The sequence below is a fragment of the Vicugna pacos genome, chromosome 13, assembly GCF_048564905.1.
Source record: "Vicugna pacos chromosome 13, VicPac4, whole genome shotgun sequence".
In the NCBI taxonomy this organism is placed as follows: Eukaryota; Metazoa; Chordata; class Mammalia; order Artiodactyla; family Camelidae; genus Vicugna; species Vicugna pacos.
The window spans coordinates 39498499-39519438 of NC_132999.1; the positions used below are offsets into that span (position 1 = coordinate 39498499).

Here is a 20940-nt window from a genome sequence, read left to right on the forward strand (position 1 = left end):
CTAGGAAAGGAGCAGAGAGTTCAGTTAAGCAGCGCTAGGTTCTGATTCCCAGTTCTGTTAACTTAGTAGCTAAGTAGCTAACTTGCCAAGTGATTCAGTCTCCTTACCTGTGGAATGTGGACATGACCACCTACTTAACGCGGTTGTAGAGAGGGTTCATGGGACAGTCTATAAAGCGCTTGGCTCTGTGCCTGGTCTACAGTAAATCCCTTTTCTCCTGATTTATTACCAGAGCTAAGAAGTATGAGACACTCCACCACCACCACAGGGTCCTAGTATACTCTTTCTTGACTTGGCTCTAAGGAAGGTAGCTCTGCTCCAAGGCCCAAAGTTTAGGGGCTTGTTTTTTTCTCCATCGGGCTCTGCTTCTATTATTTTACTGAGTAAGTTAACTCTGATCACCAGGACTTTCCCCTGGACTGTCTTCCCATCTGGCCTGAGCTCTTCACACATGGCTGGCTGCTTCCAGGGCCACCTATTCTTCATGCCTTTTCCTTTGGCTTTTTCTAGTTAACTGTTTACTACCCATAGGTCTCTCACAGAGAAGGCAGGAATGAAAGACTCCAGAGCGAAAGAGCTCATTCATTAATTTCACAAACATGAATGATGCCTCATCTACCTGCCAAGTACCAAGGGTCATAAGGGACACAAAAACGCAAACCTCAGGTCTACTCGGCTAAGACCATTCTTGACCTGACTTCCTAGCCTTTTTAAATTCAGAGTGCTATACATATACTAATATTTAATAAGCATTTGAGAGTTGGAAAGCTAATTTTGTCAGATTCTGATTTTTAAGAACTTATCTTTTAGAAAAACTATAAACCCTAATATGTACCTTAAAACAGGCTTGGACAACACCAGAGATAAGAAATCCTACTATTAGTATCTGGACGTGTAACCTAAAAATGTCAGTTGGCCTCTGTGTTTCAGTTTGCCCACCTGAACAATGGGCACAGGAAAATAGACGTCAGTCCATTTATCTGGTCTACTTACCCCACAGCTTAAAGATGATGATCAACTTCATACAATATCCACTCATTTAACAAATATTTATCGAGTGCCTATTCTATGCCAGGCAAAGAAGAAAACAAGAGACAGAATTCCTGCTGTTATTAAGCTTGCATCCTAGTGCAGGGACCCAGAAAACAAACACGTCAGACAGCAGCAGGTCAGCAGGTGTCACGCAACACAACACTCTAAGTTATGCTGTGCTTCTGAAAGTGACTTGCCAAAAGAAAAGTGTACAGAGAAAAGAAAAAGAAAGCATACAGCCCAGCAATTTCAGTCCAGAAATCTATCCAAAACACCCATCTTCCTATATGCATAAGGACAGGTGCTCACTGCAGCAATAAATGCCTTCTTCATACAATTAAATATTATGCTGCAAGTAATAATAGCTGGTTTCTGCTTAGCTGCGTGGGGCTAACTCACATTATAGTCTATAGTGAAGACAAGTAAATCAGGTCCTCCTTTATCAACATGGATAAACCTCAAAAACATAGTTAAAAAAACAGGGTATATAAAAAATACAATTTGTATCTGACATAAAAACATACAAACAACATCACAGGTTGTTAATGAATACTTCATCTGTCAATGATGTACAAAAGCATATGATACACACCAATTTCAGGGCAGTATTTACCTGGTGGGGAGAGGGGTGGGGGAAGAGGGAAAAAGGAGTTGGCTGTATCTGAAATGTTTCATTTTTTTAAAGAGAAAGAAAAAAAACTTGAAGCAAATATAAAATATTAACATCTGTTTGATTTTGAAGGTGATGACACACATGAAGATGTGTTATATACTTTTCTGTACTTTTCTGGGTAATTGAAACTTTCATAACTAAAAACTCAAAATAAAAAGAACCCTTACCATTTAGCTCCCCTTTATGTGTTAAAATGCACTGGAAGCCATCTCTTTAATAAAGTTATCAGTCTCATCAGTAGTAGCAAATTTTTAATCTGGAACCAGCCTCTACTTTGACAAAGTAATCCCTCAAGATGCCAACCACCACCTATATTTATACCTATATCTATATCATTACTCTATTTCATTAGCACCAATAACAGAGATTGGCTGTAATGACTATTTTACTGATCCCCTAACATTTGATAGTTCTTCTCTGCATTTCTATTTGGCTTAATATAGCATGTATGTTTCTTGACGAGACCAGCTAATACAGAACTGTTAGCTCAATTATAAAAGACCAGAAAACCGCAATGATAGATAAGTAGCAAGAGACACATCACACCCTATCTAAAGCAAGCCACGGAGGATGGAGGTTCCACATAGTCCTATATCAGCCAACTAAAAGCCCTGTAAGTAGGGAACCTCTCCCCACACTCCCACTTAGCTAATTAATAGGCAAACACCAAGCCTTCAAAAGCAGCAAAGAAAAAGTAATTAGCAGCCAGCTGCATCTGGGAAAACATTCTGGCAGGGGAACGTCCCTCGACAAGAAGACAAAACAGTCATTCAGCTAGGCTGAAATAGCAAACAGAGAAAAGCAGGTAGCCAATATGCATCAGAAGACAGATTTGGCCAAGGGAAAAAATTTAAAAAAAGAAGACAACAACAGACTAGGCCAAACCTGTCTATATCTTTCAGTAAAACTGGTTTACAGGACAGAGAACAGTAGGCTAGGTCAAAAGCACTTGAAGTTATAAGGTTCATTAATAATGATAACAGGTAGCTACCAATAATTGCAAAAATTGCTGCTTATTACTCAGCACAGACTGTGTTCCATCTCCGTTTCCCATGTCTCCCTGATTCTTTAAACCTCTATCAAGTTATTCTATTATATGTCTCTTCTCACTCCCCCAAACTACGCAGTCGAACTGGATTGAGTCTGTATCTAGTTCAATTCTGTATCTCCCACAGACTCTACCTAAGACTTTGCTCAGTAAATTAATACATTCTCCTGCTAACTAAAACCACAAGGAGATACCATTTCCCACCCACTGTGATGGCTATAATCTAAAAGACAAGAGGATAACAAGGATATGGAGAAACAGGAAGCCTCACACATTGCACTAGTGGGAATATGAAATGGTTCGGCCATTTTGGAAGACAGTTTGGCAGTTTCTTAAAAAGTTATACATAAACCTACGCTATAATCCAGCAGTTCCACTCCCAGGTACATACCCAAGAGAACCGAAAATATACATCCACACAAATATTCATATCAATATTATTTATATTAGCCAAAAAATATAAACAACCCAAATGCCCGTTAACTGCTGAGTAGATAAACAAAATACATGGTGCATCCACACAACAGAACACACCTCAACAAGAAAGGAATGAAGTACTGACACGGCTACATCATGGAGGAGCCTCAGAAACACTGTGCTGAGTGAGAGAAGCCAGACCCCAAAGAACACATATTATACGATTCCATTTAAATGAAATGTCCGGAATAGGCAAATCTATAGAAATAGAAAACAGATTAGCGGTTGCCTGAGGCTGGGGATGGGAATGGAAAGTAACTATAAATGACCAAGAAGGATCTTACTGGGATGATGAAAATGTTCTAAAATTGGATTATGGTGATGGCTGTACAACCCATAAAAATCATTGAATTATACAATGAAAATTGGCCAGCTTTATGATATATAAATTATATCTCAATAAAATAAAAAAATAAACAACAGAATGATAACCAAAATAGGTTTTAAAACAGCTAACTATATGGAAAAGGAAGAAACAGGATGGAGAGGGCAGAAATGAAAGCTAGACTTTGCTGAACATACCCTGTATTCACTTCTTTAAATTTCCCTTTGGAACAATGTAAATGGTCTATATAATGTAAAATAAAACGGAAAGGGAAAAAAGCAATCCCTAAAAACTGAAGGAATATAAAAACAAATGAACCTGGCTTAATAGCACGGAAGTTATTTCAAACGACTTTAAAATAAAATTATTCCTATGTCCTTAGGAGATATACACTGACAAAAAGAACAGCAAATAAAAAAATCACAAACTTTTCAGTAATCATGTTGTTAATAATAACACTGCTATTGTTTTGATTCAAATATATTACATATTATATATGAGTTTATATGTATACTATACATACTATGATTTTATATATATGTGCACCCTTGTGTGTATGGAAAAGGGAATAAATAATATGTTACTTTGTTAGGATCAAGAGTTTCAGCATAAGGAAAAAAGAATACAAATATAAAGTCACAGATGTTGAATAAAACTCTGTAATTCTAAATTTGAATTAGAAACATCATCATAAATTCTTGATTTTTTTAAAAAGAGAAAAATACAAGTATTGGCTAGACCTGTCCACAGAAAATGCCTAGAAACAATGACCAGCCAGGCTGTAGTCAATAAAGAATTTCAGTTCCTTCGAGAAACAATCTCAGGCCCGAAACAGAAAATATACAAAAAAATGGCTGGAACACAAGCAATAAAGTCTTTGACATTATCAAAGACTATGGGGGTCATGACAAAGGACTCAGAGCCAACTTGAAAAAACTCACTGGCTGACGATGGAGCTGAGTATTAGGAAGAATGACAACTGTATTTGATTGGAATACATGTAATCTGTTAAAAATCCTTGAGTCATAGTGACACTAATGGGGAAAAAATAACATTGGTCATCTTTGGAAATTTTAGAGAATCAACTATTCTGAAAACTGGTAAAACAGAAGGAAAGACAGGAGCATTTATCTTTTTATCTTTTCTTTCCTATAGGAGCTATCTCTCAGGGTAACTGCTGAGGTAAAGTTCTTTACAGACGTCTTCCAGTTAAATAATGAAGAACGAATTATAGAATTGTGAGTATCACCATTTTGTAACTTCTAATGTTGTAATGGAACTAGCAATAACCAGCAGCTGCTTAACTTTTAGGTGAAGAGCTAACGGTGAATGAGGAAGGGATGGATCAGGCTTAACGTCATGAAAAGACAGACAACAGACAGTATGTGCCCTCTGATGTGCAGCAATGAAAGTATGCAACTCCACACCACCATCCTTGTCTCCCCCCCAAAAAGGGAAACTGAATGTGATGCAGCCTCAGGTCTAGATCTAAAGCACCACTTTACAGGCAATACAAGAGAGGGATGGAGGATGAAAACATCCCAGAGGTGCCACCAGCACCTCTGCATAAACCTTATAGGACAAAAGACCTGACTTCAACAAATTGCAAGGGGTGAAAGCGAGAGGAGGGAAATTTAATGCAATGTGCAGACTTTGGATTCTGATTCAAACGGGCCATTTTAAAAAATGAGATAATTGGGGAAATCTGAACACTGCTCAGATATTTGATTTTAAGAAATCACTGATTTTTAAGGTGTTATGATGTTGTGGTTTGCTTCAGTGAAGAGTCTTTATCTTTCAGAGATACACACTGAAATATTTATAGATGAAATTATATGATGTCTGAGATTCCTTTCAAAATAGCCTACTTGGGGAGCTGAAATGTGGATCAGGCTATAGACAAAATAACACCAACCATGAGTTAGTAAGTTGAGCTGAGTGATGGGTACATGGTAGTCTATACTATTTTCTCTGCTTTTATAAATATTTGAAATTTTTCATAACAAATTTTTAAAGACAGAGAGAACACTTTCCCAAAGGAGTGTTCAGTTAAGGAACATTACCCCCATCTCCTCTGTCCTTGGAAAATTGTAATTAGCCAGTTCAGTTTTCATTCCTTGGCACCCGAATTTCCCTTTGTGGAGAGATTTAGTCACAGTCAGGGGAAACAGACACAGTAAACAGGTTACTCTTACCTCACACCTATGAGGATAACACTGGTTTCTCACAGGGAGGGCAGGTATGTGGTGAAAATACAAACAACCAAAAAAGTTTCTCCAAAAAAATACCTCTGTTCATAGAAGTGCCAAAAGTGTAATGCTATGAAAGCTCAGCAAAGTTCTTGCTCCCATCTGCCAAGGCACACTTGTCAAGTTCACGTTCCTGGTTATCCCTACATCTGAAGCAAGCGCAAGGACACCTTGTGTTTCCACAGAAATACACGTTACCTCCACACTTTCCTAAGCCTACTTATGCTGAAGATTGCCAGCCCTAGCTCCAAACCAGAGCCCCCAAGAAATAAGCTCTCGGAATTTCTCAGATTCTCGGGAATTCTAGGACACATGCTGTTCTGCTTTCACCCAGCAGGTGGCGGTAACTCCCCAACAAGGACATCACAGTGGCCTTAAACCTGGGAGTCAGTACCTTGAGATAGTTTTATTAGCTTTCTTTCCCCACCTGCTCAAGAAACACTCCCTCCCTCTTATCTCTCAGCCTGTGTACAGCAGTTGGGTATAGGAAAGCTGTCTTGAAAAATAGTTTTGTTTAGTTGAGCTAAAGTGATTCAAGATAGTCTTTTCATAAAAACAGGGCTGTGATTTTCCGACAGCAATCCAGATTTGAGAAGGATTTGCCTTCTCAGAGGGAGCAACGGGAAGGCTACATGACCATGTGAACCCTACCAAGATGTCACTGCTCTTGGGTGTGATGGATGCTACAAGGCTGTGTTTACAAGCACAGATACAAACGAAGCTACTCAGGTGCTTGCTCTAGACTGAATGTTTGTGCCCCCTTGAAATGCATGTCAAAGCCCTAACCCCTGTATGATGGTATCTGGCGGTGGGGCCTTTGCGAGGTAATTAGGTTTAAGTGAGGTCATGAGAGTGGAGCCCCAATGGTGGGATTAATGGCCTTATAAAAAGATGAAGAGACAGGAGCTCTCTTTCTCAGCCTGCACGCCCCAAGGGAAGGTTATGTGAGGACATCACCAGGAAGAGGACCCTCACCAAGGAGCCAACTGTGGCTGGCACCCTGACCTCAGACTCCCAGCCTCCAGAACTGTGTGAAATGAATGCTTGTTGCTTGAGCCGCCCAGCCTGCGGTATTTCATTATAGCAGCCCGAACTGACCGAGACGGTGCTACAATTAACCAGGCTTGTTTTAAGAGCATTAGAGATGACAGAAAAGTGTACACCAAAGCAGGATTATATGCCGTCATTCCACCCTTCTAGAGCATCAAAACCAACATCTCGCCCCACACCTAAACTCTGAGTCCCTAAAGAGCCAGTTTTGACTCAGCTGAGCAGACTTCTAACAACCAGATTGCCACTGACAGGGCCACAGCACAAACAGGTGAAAAACCCCATTTCATCATGCATATGGTTAGGGAGTTCTGGGTTCACACTGCAACAGTTCTATCCCCAGGCCAATCCTAATCTTCCTTTCCAATTCCCACTCTCACCCTTAGTCACTGCCAAATACGGAGAAGGAAGGCTCCGTGTGCCTATGGAAGGCGGGGCAACCTCTAGCTCTTTCTAGGCCGTGTCTGAACCAAGCAGCAGGGACCCCACACTTCACAGACCCTACCTGGAAGTGCAAAATAATGGTCCAGATCAGGCCCAGGGTCAGTTTAGGGTTGCCATCTGTGATGTCATCATTGCGAATATTCACTAGTTTCACCTGAAAAAGAAACAAAAGCTGGTCTCAGAGCTCTGTCACTCTTTGTTTTGATTTCATTTTTATAGACTTTCATTACTTACAGGCAGTTGAATTGGGCTTTTTGGTGTACAGTTCTCAGTCACACAGATTTGTGTAACTACCACCACAATCAGGGTAAAAGAACAGCTACGTCACCACCAAAAGGTGACGTCGTGCAGCTCTTTGTAGTCAAACCCTGACCCCATCCCTAAACCTCTGATCTGTTCCCAGTTCTGCGTTTTCCAGAATGTCATATAAATGGAATCACACAACATGTAATCTTTTGATGCTGAATTTTTCTCACACTCAGCATAATGTCCATAAGATCCCCATCCAAGCTGCTGCATGCAGCAATAGTTCGCTCCTTTTCACTGCGGAGGAGTATTCCACTGTACCAACACTATGCTGTGGTTATCCACTCATCACTTGAATGACACTTGGGTTGTTTCCAGTTTGCGGGAATTATGAATAAAGCTCCTATATTCAAGTACAGTTTTTTTGTGTAAGCATATGTTTTCATTCCTCTAGGGTAAATTCCTAGGAGTGGGATTGCTGGGTGATATGGTATGTGTTTAGCTTTACAAGAAACTGCTAAACTATTTTCCAGCATGATTGTACTTTGCAATCCCACCAGCTAAGCAACCTTGCAAGCACATGGTATTGAGAGTTGCTTTTTAATTAAGTCATCACAGCCCTGACTTTTTTTCATTCTTTTTTTTCAAGGTTAGGAGAGAGAGTGAGAGACCTGCCCCTTGTCCCTCACCAGTCTTTGGCCTGCATCTGCCTCTATTTCCCCTCCTTTGTTGCAGACATCCCCACCTGCCCCTTAGCATCTGCTGTACTCCTAAAATCTCATTCCAACAACATAATGTGCACAGACACACAGGCCCTCCGCTCACTAGGGTGATCAACCATCCCTTTGTGCTGGAAACTGAGGGATTTCCTGGGATGTGGACCAAAGTGCTGAAACCAAGAGTGTTCAAAGAAAACCAGCCTATTTCCACCTCCACCTCTCTAAGCCTTAGTCATACCCCCACAGGGCTCCTGGTCAATTGTGGCAAACTGTCCTTAAATTCCCCTCCCTCTATCTCTTCAACTGAACTGAAATCTGCATGTACTAAAGAAATCTGGTGACCTCAAACAGAAGGCTCACTTCTTCCTTACACTATGGTGACTGGAGCTATAGACTGAATGCTTGCGTCCCTCCAAAATTCATACATTAAATTCTAACACCCAATTGGAAGGTATTTGGAGAAAGGACATTTTGGGGGTGATTAGGTCTTAATGGAATGGGATTAGTGCCTTTATAAAAGAGACCCAGAAAGCTCCCTTGACCTTTCCATCATGTGAGGACACAGGTAAAAGCCATCTCTGAACCAGAACCTCACCAGATACCAAATCTGCCTTGATCTTGGACTCCCCAGCCTCCAGAACTGTGAGAAATAAACTTCTGTTGTTTATAAGCCACTCGGGCTGTAATATTTTGTTACAGCAGCTGGAATGACCAAGACACCTGGGCAAGTTCTTCCCCTTTATCTTCCCCTGTGTCTCAGCCTCCTTTTCTGTAGGATAGGAGTGGGAGAAGCTGCCTTCTGGTCTCAGTGCAGGTTTTCTAATCAGTAACAGCTCAGCTGGCAGACTGGCAGGACGGCCAAGCCCACGTTCCTCAGCCCCACCCATCAGCTGTCCCCTGTATTCTGAAGTCCACCTCCCTTGGCCAAGCCACCTGCTGATTTCTGCCAACCCATTCCTTGCTGACTTGACACGTAACTCCTACCGTTCCTACCTCATCTTCTATCGTCTTTCTTGGCAATTTTAGCGCTCATCTTGATGAACCAAGTATCACACCATCTGTACAACTCCCCCGTCTGCCTTCCTAATTCTGATGACTTTCACTTCCGTCTGCTTTGGACACCTGCTCAGCTACACTTGGACCTCACCATTACCCAGAACTGTTCTAGAGCTCTCTCTGACCTTCCATGTTCTTTTTTTAATTGATATTTTTATATATTACACATATATAATTGAAGTATAGTCAGTTTACAATGTTGTGTCAATTTCTGGTGTATAGCATAACACTTCAGTCATATAGGAACATGCATATATTTGTTTTCACATTCTTTGTCAACATAAGTTACTATAAGATATTGAAAATAATTCCCTGTGCTATACAGTATAAACTTGCTGTTTATCTAGTATCTGCAAATCTCTAACTCCCAATTTATCCCTTCCCACCCACTTCCCCTCCTGGTAACCATAAGTCTGTTTTCTCTGTCTGTGAATCTGTTTCTGTTTTGTAAATAAGTTTGTTTGTCTTTTTTTTTTTTTTTTAGATTCCACATATAAGTGATGTCATATGGTATTTTTGCCCTTCCCTGTTCTTAACGGCTCGCATTCCTGTTCTGTCCTACTTAACAATCACTCTTGGTCCTTACTTAGATTTCCAGCTAATCAATTCTTCTCAATTCACTTTGCTCATTAAGGCCCGCTCTGGTTTCCTCTAACTCTACACACAGGCATTTCAATGCTGCTTTCTCTCCTACCCCCTTCCAATTCTCCTACCACTTTTCATTAATCAATTTGTTTCAACAAACATTTATTAAGTGCCGATTATGGACCATTCATTATGACAGGTGATGAAGATAAAAATGTTAAGCTCAAGTTCCCTGTCCTCATGGGGCCTACAGTGCATTAGAGCCAACAGAGAAATAACAATAAAGTACTAAGTACTATATTAGAAGCAAACTGCTATGGGAACACACAGAAAGAGAATTTCCCAAGTTAGTGAAAATTACTGATACGAGCGACAAAAATGAACTAACTCCAAAAATATGCATACCATGTAATGTCATGTTGCCCAGAGTTGTTGCCTGGCAACTGTCACTACACCAAACCTTTTGCATACAGCTCTTGAAGCAGATGAACTGTGACTCCCCATCCATCTTCCTCGCCACCACAAACCACCTCTGTATCTTTATCCCTCCTTCCTTCCTTCTCCCTTTATCTCAGAAGAGGCATTTCCCCTTTCTTTTTCAAAGAAGCCACACCAGCTGTGCTCTGGGTCTCACCCTCAACCCCTGGACTTGGCTCCATCGATTAGGAAACAGTGGGAGAGACGACAGTATGTAGAGAGCAGAATGGCAGGGGCATTAAACACATGTCAGAAACCTGGGGGAAAGTTCCAGCTCTGCTGTAACTTGTGTGATCTAGGGCAGGTCATTTCTCAGACTCCTCTTGTATGAAATGAAAAACTGGACTAGCAGACCTGCAAGGCATCTTCTGGGGCTAACATGCTCTGACTCACAATCCTCACTCTCATCTGCAGTTTTCTGCCCTTCACTCGCTTCTCCTCATGTATGAAAATGTGTTGTTGTCTTCCTTCCTTATCTATAGAGGGAAAATCTTCTTTACTATGTTCTACTTTTCTGCTCTGTTAAGACTGTTCACTTAAGTCACCGATGCTTCATAGCTGAGACCTTCCCCTCGGCCATGAAGTGCCACTCAACCATCCTGACCACTCCCTCATCCAGTATTCATGATGAAGGAGCACCCCGGTTTCCCCTCTTCCTAGATAGTGTACCTTTTCCCCACCTTCTTCGCTCGCTTATTTTTCATCTTCCTTTTGACTTCCACCTGAGATGGATGCATAAGCTGCAGTCTTTGGCATCTTGCTCCTCTCTATGATAAGCCTCTCCCTTTCAGTCAGGCCACCAGCTCCATGTAGGAACTACTGAATGATTCGTCCAACCACAATACCAGTGCTCACTAGCAAACAAGACTCAGAACTGGGTCAGTCAGATTTACTGAGGACTTACCTGGGGCATTGAGAACACCCCTAAATAGGGACCCAATGCCAACATTCCCAGGCAGGATGGGGAACACACAGGACACCCTTACCTGTCGCTGCTTTAGGAAGTCCAGGGCAATCTGCACATTCTGCAGCCTGTGAAAACGCATCCTGCCCTTCTCTCGGGGCTGCAAACAAACAAACAAAAGGGATGTTCATTTCAGCTGCATCAAGTTTCTCATGTAGACCCCCTTCCTCTTTTATTTCAAGGACTAAAAGACCACAAAGAATTCCTCATGATTGAAGCCAGGTGTGGGAGCATTCCATAAAGCACTCCTCGAGGACAGGACCTGTATGTGCTTTCACCATGAAAGCTGAGGCCCCAGGTGCCTGGCTTACCGCTAGGATCCCCGTGAGCACACAGCGCGCTAGACTACAGACGCTGAAGTAGTGCTGCAGCTTCTCTGCAGGTTCCCCTGCAGCCACACAAGGCACAGCAGGATTCTGGGTGTGGGGCTGATGGGAACAAAGACTTGGTTCTATGGCTCCCAGAGTCACAGGTCATTGCTACTGTACGGGAAGTGGAAGTCCGAACTGCACAGCAATGGACAGAGCCAACCTTCTCGCAAACATGGCAAAAGAAGCTAGAGGGAGCCACTTCTAAACTAAGGAATGACGAGTTATAGATACTCAACAAGCAAGTGAAAAAACCTAAAATGGCAGGCAGAAATCAAGAAGAAAACTATTTTCCAGGAAGACGGGCTTTAATGTAGGAAAGCTACCCTTTACCCCAGTATGAAATACCCAGAGCAAACAAGACCTTGATGATGCAGGGCTGTTCAACACAGTACTCCAAAGAAAGGTATTTCCTGCCAGTCACTCAACCCTGGATGTCATACAAGCCACAGGGGAGACTCCCGCCTCCACCCAGTGCCTCCGGTGCCCTGTCTGCAGCTCAACTCCTATCCATCCAAAAGTGAAAATCTGTTTCCCCAATGAGTACATGCAGGGATGGCTATCTATCTCTGGAATATCTTCTCCTGCTCATTTTCCAGTGTTGTTTTTATTTTACTACTAAAATTGGGGCTAAAACATCACTCTCATTAGAGTATACCCAATTCATTTATAAATGTCAACCTGGTACTAATTAACAGCTGATAAAATACAAGGTAGCTATGTTATGGACACTTGCACAGATGAAGCATTGCTCAGGGTTGAAATGGGCAAAAAGTAACCCTACACGTGGAGATATAAGGAAGGAAGTATCTCTGTGGGGATCCCCCAACAGTTCTCAGCAAAACTCCCAAACCAGCGTAATCTACTGAGAGGGTGAGGCCTCTCTGTGCAACAGGGTAACTTTGTAAGTCAAAGTCTTAGAAAAAATCTTTTTAGCAAGAATCTCTTCTCAGTCATTTCAGTTACACTAATTGTGAATATGGCTTAGAAGATGACACAGCCTGTGAAGCTGAAGACTCTAAGGTGATGGGAAGGGAGCCAATGAGGTGAAAAGATGACTGGAAAAGGACAGGGAATGAGGCTACTGCCTAATCCCTGTTTCTGGAGAAAGAGCAGAGGCTATAATTTAGAGCCTGTAAGCAGAAAATGGCCCTCTGAGACACTCTAATCTTTACTCCTATGTACTCCCTGCCAAAAATACCCTTAAGAACATGCAAGTTAAGTCTCTGTCCTCTGCAGCAACTAGAGATTGACCAAAGCAGAGTAACTCCATGCAGTGAGTGGTTTGCAAACAGGCTGTTTTGAAAACAAATGACATGGTGTGTGGTGAGAACTTAGAGGCCAGAGAGGTGGAGAGACAGTACCTGTTAGTCTGGAGTGTGGAGTCATGAGCAATTAACTGTCATGCTGTCAACTAAGCTTTGCACAATTCTGCAATCTGGACGCAGACAACACAGCAAGGCCACCAGAAAGCCATGGGTCTCCAGGTCACAAAGGGACTTGACAATACCAAACACCATTATTCTTTTTGTGCCAGCCACTCTCAGATAAGCAAAACAATTTCCACTCTAGGATCATCTAACAGTGACAAAAGGCACAATTAGTTTTAACCACTTTCTTTAGGACCCAGATTCCCAGGCGGACAGGGAAGAAGGCAACTGGTAACTGAGCTACTTGGAGACCTAGAGAACGCCAACCCTCTGATGGCCCTGCAGTGCCAGCTGGGACGCCGGAGTCCCCGGGAGGACCTACTACATCATCATCATCTTCCTCCTCCTGTTCCTCGCTGTTTGTGTGGCGCCAGGAGGGCATGCTCACCAGACGGAGGGTCTTCAGCCCTGCTGGCTCCTTTGGCCACCAACCAAGACAAAGACACAACAGAGTAACAGGAATTCACAACACATAAATGAAAAGGAAATGAATGCAGCAATAAAAAAAGAAGGTGAAAATAAACATGAAAATACCCTCCCACCTCCATAAAGACGCAAAACCAAATCAAGGCCAGAGCAGATGGTTATAAAGAACACTTCTTATGTTGAAACACATCTTCAGTTCTCCATGGCCACCCACCCTCTCTGCTTTAGTGAATCAAGCTAAGGGAGAAAGAATGATGAGACTAACCATGAAAGAGATATTTGGATGGTTTTTGGTGAAAAGATGATATTCTATGACTATCTCCATAAACATCTGTAGGTTTTCAAAAGTTAGGGAAAAAAATCAGATTTTAGTGGTTTTAACCTGTTTTATAAGCAACACCACCAAAAGGGATCACTTTTCAAAATAAAATCACTAAAAGTTCATCAAATATACCAGCCAAATTGCCCAAAATGTAATTTTGTGAGCAGTGAAAAGTCCAGCACAGTGAAAATGAAATTCTGATTACTTAAGAGATTTATAAATGAGGGCCAGAGAAGAAGGAAAAGTCATATGTACTGGCTGTGTTAAAAAAAAAAGCATCCATCATTAAAATTTTAATTATCAAAAGTTGACACATTGTTAACTGACTGTACTTCAATTAAAAAAAAAACATATATATATAAAATTAATTCTACTGCAAGGAAAACAAACAAAAAAAGTTAAACTAAAACAAAGGGCCCAGGGGAAGCCAAGTCCCAGTCCTAGAAGCAGCTATTACTTACAGAGTGAAATCCAATGTGCCAAATTCTGCTCTTGAAACACAGCAAACGATGACTAAGAATTTACCCCGGACACCCGAGCTGCGCGCCTCCCCAGGGTGCTCCTCTCTCACAGGTGTTTCCAGTATTCAACCCTGACCTTCCCTAGAGGAAAAGCGTGCTGACCACCATGCCCGAGACAGAGCGGGAGCTGCACAGGATCACCTGCTTCCACGGGGCTCACACGTATGAAACAATGAGCCCACAGTGAGGTTACCAGTGAGGAAGAGAACTGTGGCACAGGGAGCTATCTTCAATATCTTATAATAAGTCATAATGGAAAAGAATACGAAAAAGAATACACATGTGTGTACATGTATAACCAAATCACTCTGCTCTGCACCAGGAACTAACACAACTTTGTAAGTCAACTATACTTCAACTAAAAAAAAAAAGAAAGAAAGATAGAACTATCCAAGAGGCTCAGACAGGCGTTACCCTCAGGCAGGTAGGTGTGTCCACAAGCCTATTTGGGGAGGAGGGAGGCATATTTAATCATCCAAGGAGCCCAAATGTACTGCATCTGGGGCTGTGCCCAGACATCAGCTTCAGCACTTCTCCAAACCTGTGAGAGAGAGTGAGTCACAGGAGGGGGAAAGATGTGATTTGGGGAAAAAAATGACTCTAAACACCTGGGCTTTTAAAAATAAACTTGAGGTCTTTGCTGTATACAGAAAAGTAAACAATTGATAATAGAAGGGAAAATAGGAGTCTCTACAGACTAGGCTAAAGCTGTAGGAAGAAAAACACAGCTTATTCAAAAACCTGTAAAAGTGAAGCGACTAATCCTGAAACACTAGCATCTATGATAGACAAGTAAGGAAAAAACATGCAAATATTTGCATGCATGTGTTCTGATTCCATCAAGAAATGAGAATTTATGATACATCAGTTTAAAGTAAGATGAAATTATATTATTTGTAAACGGTTAGGTCTGAGTTAGAAATAAAGTCCATCAACCACCTCCTCCACTTCTTCCCACGTAACCAAGCAGGCAGCGACAGCCACTGCCCGAACACGCAACAAGGTGGACCCGTACGTCGTGAACAGGACCACCCTGTGAGGTCACTCGCTAGGAGAAGAGAGAAGCTCACCAGTTTGATGCCCGAGAGGACCTCTAGCAGAGAGATCAGGTTATGGCCATCTCGCAGATCTTCATAAAGATCATTGATGTGCTTGCGGACCTGTGCACGGGAGCAAAACAGATTGATTTTTATTTGATCTTGAATTATCTTATTACCTATGCAAGAGTCTCTGATTCTAGGTAAACACAAATTAGAGAATTTGAAACTGGAAACAATAATAAAATTCAGGAGTTTTCAGGTTGGAGTACGATACATATGAAATGGTAACACTTAACAGAAGTGTATGTGTGGTTTTTAAATTGAAGTCAGATCTGTTATACACTCCAGCCAACCCTGAATAATATTCCAGACAATTTAGACAAGGAGATGGGGAATCAATCATCCTGAAACATCCCAGGAATTATTATGGCCCAAAATGTGATACAACAGCCAGTGATGGGACAAAGGAGGCCAGCCAGAGTCAAAAAGCCTTCCAGAGGGCTACAAAGGAAATGAAAATGCTCGCTACTCAGTGTTCCATGGGGAGTATCTCTAGTTTAATTCCTTTCTTACCAAATACTTCTAATAGTGAAGTTGAGGATTATTTTCCTTTAAGGAAAAGTAATTCCAATTTTATAACTGAAACTATAGAAAAGCAAATGTCACTTTAGAAAAATGTGTGGTTAATGTCAAATTCTGTGCTAAATGCTTTAGACGTTTTCTCATCTACCCTGCACATCTATTAGGTAGGTATTCTTATTCCTATTTTACACATGAGGAAATCAGGAACAAAGAAGTTAAGTAACTTGCTCAAGGTCACAAGTGGAAAAACTGGCCTCAGTATGGTCTTTCTGATTTTAGCCCTTGCCATTAGTACTATGCTTTATAATCAGCCATAAACTCACTTTATTTATTTAATCCAAACAACTGTTCTTTGTAGTCTACTTATTACCTCTGCTCTGTAGGAGAAACTGAGGAAGCTGAGGCTGTGGCACAGGGAGAAGTGCCTAAAGTGAGATTTATCCCAAGTCTAGTGACAACTTCACTGAGTGACACTCGGACACAGAATCAGAAGATGAGTGGAAATTACAAGGAAGAAGATTCATTTGCAACATAAGTAATTTCGAGACAACAACAGAGAGGGTTACTCTCAGAAGTAGTGGATTTCCAGTCACTGGAGTTTTTAAAAGCAGAGACTGGGGTACTGGAATTTCTACATTTGAGGGGAAGCCTGAAATGTAAGTCCTTCCCACCTGTAATAGTCTAGCATTCAAAACAGACTGGGAATCAGAAAACATAAAGACTGGAAATATCTTAGTAAACTTTCTAGAAGAGAATGGACTTGAAGGATTAGGAAACGTTTTGTTGGGAAGAGGATGGGAAAATCACATAAGACTAGGAATAGAAGTGGAAATATGCAAGGTAGGCATGTGTGTTTGAAGGAAGAAGAAGGTGACAAGTAGACAACCCAGCTGGAGAAAATGGTTCATGATGAATTGGATAACAGCTTTCAGATATTTAAAGAATATTTCTTCAATTTTTTTGTCCTATTGACAGTGACATGACACACTTTTTAGTTCAATCTCCAATATTAATATTTTCTCCCTCACTTTCTTAACTTTAGACAATGAATAAGACAAAACACTTAGCTTAGACTTGTATCATTTGTTGATTTCCACAGTGTAAGTAATGGAAACCGATTTCAAGCCATTAATATAATGTCACTAAAAGCGATGTGTTGGGACAAAATGTACAGTAACACATCATTATATAGTTATTTCCATCAGAGAGATACAAAAGACATAATTAACCTCAAGAGCACAGAAGATAATAATGCAATAAAATAATAATGAAGTGATGAGTTTTGAGTATTTATTACTTTCATTTTAAATATAATTTACTTAATTGTAAGTTTATATAATTTTTAATAGTGGTTTTGCTTAGCAAACAGCTCACAAAATTCCTGAAAATCTAATATTTGGCTCCCATGACCCCACAAAAGCTGGCTCCAGCACATTAGTGGCTCCAAGATTTCAAGACCCCTCCCTCAAATGGGCCCAAGGGTTCAAGCTTGGGGCCTGAGACAACCACAGTGCACCACTAACAGGTCATAAGGGTTAGAAAGGGAATTGATTTGACAAGTTCAATTTTGAATATGTTGAATTTAAAATGGCAGCAGAAGGGCTACAAATGGAAATGTTCTTGAAGCAGCTGGAAATACCAGAAATCAATTTAGGTCAGCTGAGAATTAACTTTAGAAGTCATATGCATAGAGGTGCTAGCTGAAGACATGGGAAGTATTGGGCTTTCTGGGCTGGGGCAAGAACTAATAGCAGAGTGCTAAGGACTGAGCCTGAGGGAATAGCCAAGATTAGAAGGCAAGAGATGGGAAAGCAATCAACAAAGGGGGGAGTAGGGGAGGCAGTGAAAGAGGCAGTCAACAAACTGAGAAAGTATAATAAGGAAGAGATGACACCAGTATCAAACACCACAGGACAAGGGGGATGAAGACTAAGAAAGGGTTTTGAATTTTCCTACAAATGAGAGTGCTTTTTGTGAGAATAATTTTCTAGAGAGTGGTGGAATGGAAATCAGATTATAAATGAATGACAGGCTAATTAAAATTCAGAAATTATTAAATACTTGATATTAAGGGTTAAGAAGAAAAGAGACAATAATGAGGGATTTATTTTTGACAGGTAAGACCTGAACAGAGGGTATAAAATCTGGGAATGGTCATCAATTATTCAAATGAATTATAGTTGGGTTGTGGACCAAGTGAGATCATGTTGTCAACAGAATACTAAACACTACAGAGTGCTGAAGAGAAAAAGGAGGCACTTTGAAATGTAAAGTTAGTTTCATAACAAGGCCCCAATATTTCCTTCTGAAAGTTCCCGTTATGCTTTATACCTGTGAATAGCAAAATTCAGCCACCTTAGAAGAAATGTAGATGAGAACCAGTTTACTAAGTTTCTCAATCTTTGTGTGATTGTAATAACCAATTAACTGTGAAAACCAGTAGAGAGCTACAGACAGAAGTAGCAGGGGAGGAGGGTGTAGTGAGATTTTTTTCTCAGAGAATTTTCAACAAAGAACAGTAGTCAGTTTCTGAAGCATACTGGACACAGCTCTGCCTAGAGAAGGATAAAGAACTAGCTAACATTCACCAGTGCTTTTATGTCAGAAAGTTTTCAGACGCAGAGATGGAATCTGGAGGGCTCAATGAACATCCCAAGATCCTACAGCTAGTAAATGGCCAGGCCAATCAAATCCAAGTCTGTCCCATTCTAAAGTCTTTACCTCTTCTGCACATATTTCAAGTTTTCCACAAATCTCTTGAGAAAAAGTCCAGTGGACTAAGCACCAGAGTATTAGAGGCAGCTAAGTAAACCCAAGAGTGCTTAGGAATCATCCATATGTATATTTCTTTCAAACAGTCATGCTACTCTGTTCACAAATAGATGAGTGAGAAACTTCAACTATCCAGGTCCTTGCCTGTTGAGACTCCCTGTGAAAATCACCATCAAAATTAGTCCTTTATAAATCTCTAAAGAATGTATACAAATGGCTAACAAACCCATGAAAAGATGCTCAAGCCATATGGAAAATGTAAATCTACAGTGAGGTACCACTTCACACCACTAGGATGGCTACAGTCAAACACACAGATAAGGGGGGAGGGTATAGCTGGGTGGTAGAGAGCATGCTTAGCATGCATGAAGTCCTGGGTTCAAACCCCAGTGCCTCCACTGAAAAACCAAATAAACCTAATTACCTCCCTCCCCCGCCAAAATAAAATAATTAAATAATGCAATAATAAATAAAATATTTTTAAAAACCACAGATAATAGGTGTTGGTGAAACTACAGAGAAAGTGAAACTTTCATACACTCCTGGTGAGAATGGAAAACGGTGCAGCTGCTTTGAAAAACACTCTTGACAGTTCCTCAAAAGGCTAAACATGAGTTACCATATGACCACTTATTACCACGCCTAGGTATATACTCAAGGGAGTTAAAAACATGTGTCCTGTGGGTGAGGTTATAGCTCAGTGGTTATACTTACATGCATGTATGAGGTTCTGGGTTCAATCCCCAGTACCTCCATTAAAATTTTTTTTAATTAAAAAAATATATATATGTACAAGGAAAAAAAAAAACTTGTACATGAATGAATGTTCAAAGCAGCATTCATTGTTCACAATAGCCAAAAAGTGAAAATAATCCAAATGCCTAAATATTATGCAAGTGAAAGAAGCCAGTTACAAAAAACCACATATTGACTAATACAACAATGTAAATAAACTGCACTTCAGTTAAAAAAAAAAAAGAACAGCATATTGTGTAATCCCATTTAATTTAATTCCATGAGACACCTAGGATAGGCAAATCTATAGAGCCAAATAGTAGATTGGTGGTTGTCTAAGGCTTGGGGAGGGTGGGGTAATGATTAAAGCATACAGAGTTTCTTTCGGGGATGAGGAAAATGTTCTAAAACTGTGGTGCTGGTTGCATAGCTCTGTGAATATAATTACATACTTCAAAGTAAATGAGTGACTTGTATGACATGTGAATTAAATCTCAACAAAGGTATTTTTAAAAATTAATGAATGACTAAATTTTGAGAGACAAAGTCCACTCTAACCCAAGCCAATCCTCCCCAATCACCACGCATTAATAAACCGTGGAAAGCTCTGCTCTCCCAATTTTTAAAAGATTAACTTGAAGTTATGAAAAAATACACAGCTTCCTCCAATTTCTGAGTGGCTTTAGCAAAGGGAATAAATTGCACTTAAGTGCTTAGAATCAGAATCTGATCCCAAAGGGGCTTTAGATAACTCTAATATTCTCAGTATACAGATGAGAAAAGCGTTGTCTAGGGAAGTTAAATAACTTTGTAAGGTCATTTAGGTGGAAGTGTCAGATCACTGTCTCCTGACTCTTGAGTTCAGTGCTTTCTCTTCAACAAGGTTCTTGGTGCTTGAACGGTAGAAATGACACAGTATTAACATTATTAAATTACAAGAGGATCCCCCCCCCAAAAAAAGAACCAAGGATTGTCATGTAGTATTCTTTATACCTGCAGAAAACCTGATCTAGAAAAGCTTCCAAGACTGTTAAAAGAAAATGCAAGCAGCTCAATTTCCTTGATCCATAGAATGCTGAAGAGCAATAATAGGTCAGAGGAGGAAGTTTTAATGAGAATATGTTATTTACTCTCATCTATACTTAGTAGAAGATACAGGGAAAGTGAGAGTGAGCCTGGTAACTTCAGTTGGATTTGTGAACTTACAGATTGCTAAACTGTAAGGGGAATTCCATACTGATTCAACGGCCAAATTTATCCTCCAGGAAAAGCCTAATACTAAAAATAAATTACAGTTGTCGTAGATTCACCCTACGAATTAGAGCGGGGCTGGGAATCCTGCTGGGGTAAGTAGAGTAAGACATGGGAGCAGAGTGCGAGGCTCTTTGCAGACAGGAAC

General features: G+C 40.7%; 1 protein-coding gene across 10 annotated transcripts in view; it reads right to left on the reverse strand.

Moving 5' to 3' along the window:
• The window catches only part of MACF1 (microtubule actin crosslinking factor 1), a 300927-nt gene that overhangs the window by 177560 nt on the left and 102427 nt on the right, over positions 1-20940 (reverse strand). For all 10 annotated transcript variants that reach the window (XM_072974708.1, XM_072974712.1, XM_072974711.1 and 7 more), the window contains exons 3-5: positions 15483-15572; positions 11368-11445; positions 7360-7452 (exon numbers count right to left, since the gene is read on the reverse strand). In XM_072974708.1, coding sequence (XP_072830809.1) covers positions 7360-7452; positions 11368-11445; positions 15483-15572 — 261 coding nt within the window. The remainder of the gene's footprint in view (positions 1-7359; positions 7453-11367; positions 11446-15482; positions 15573-20940) is intronic.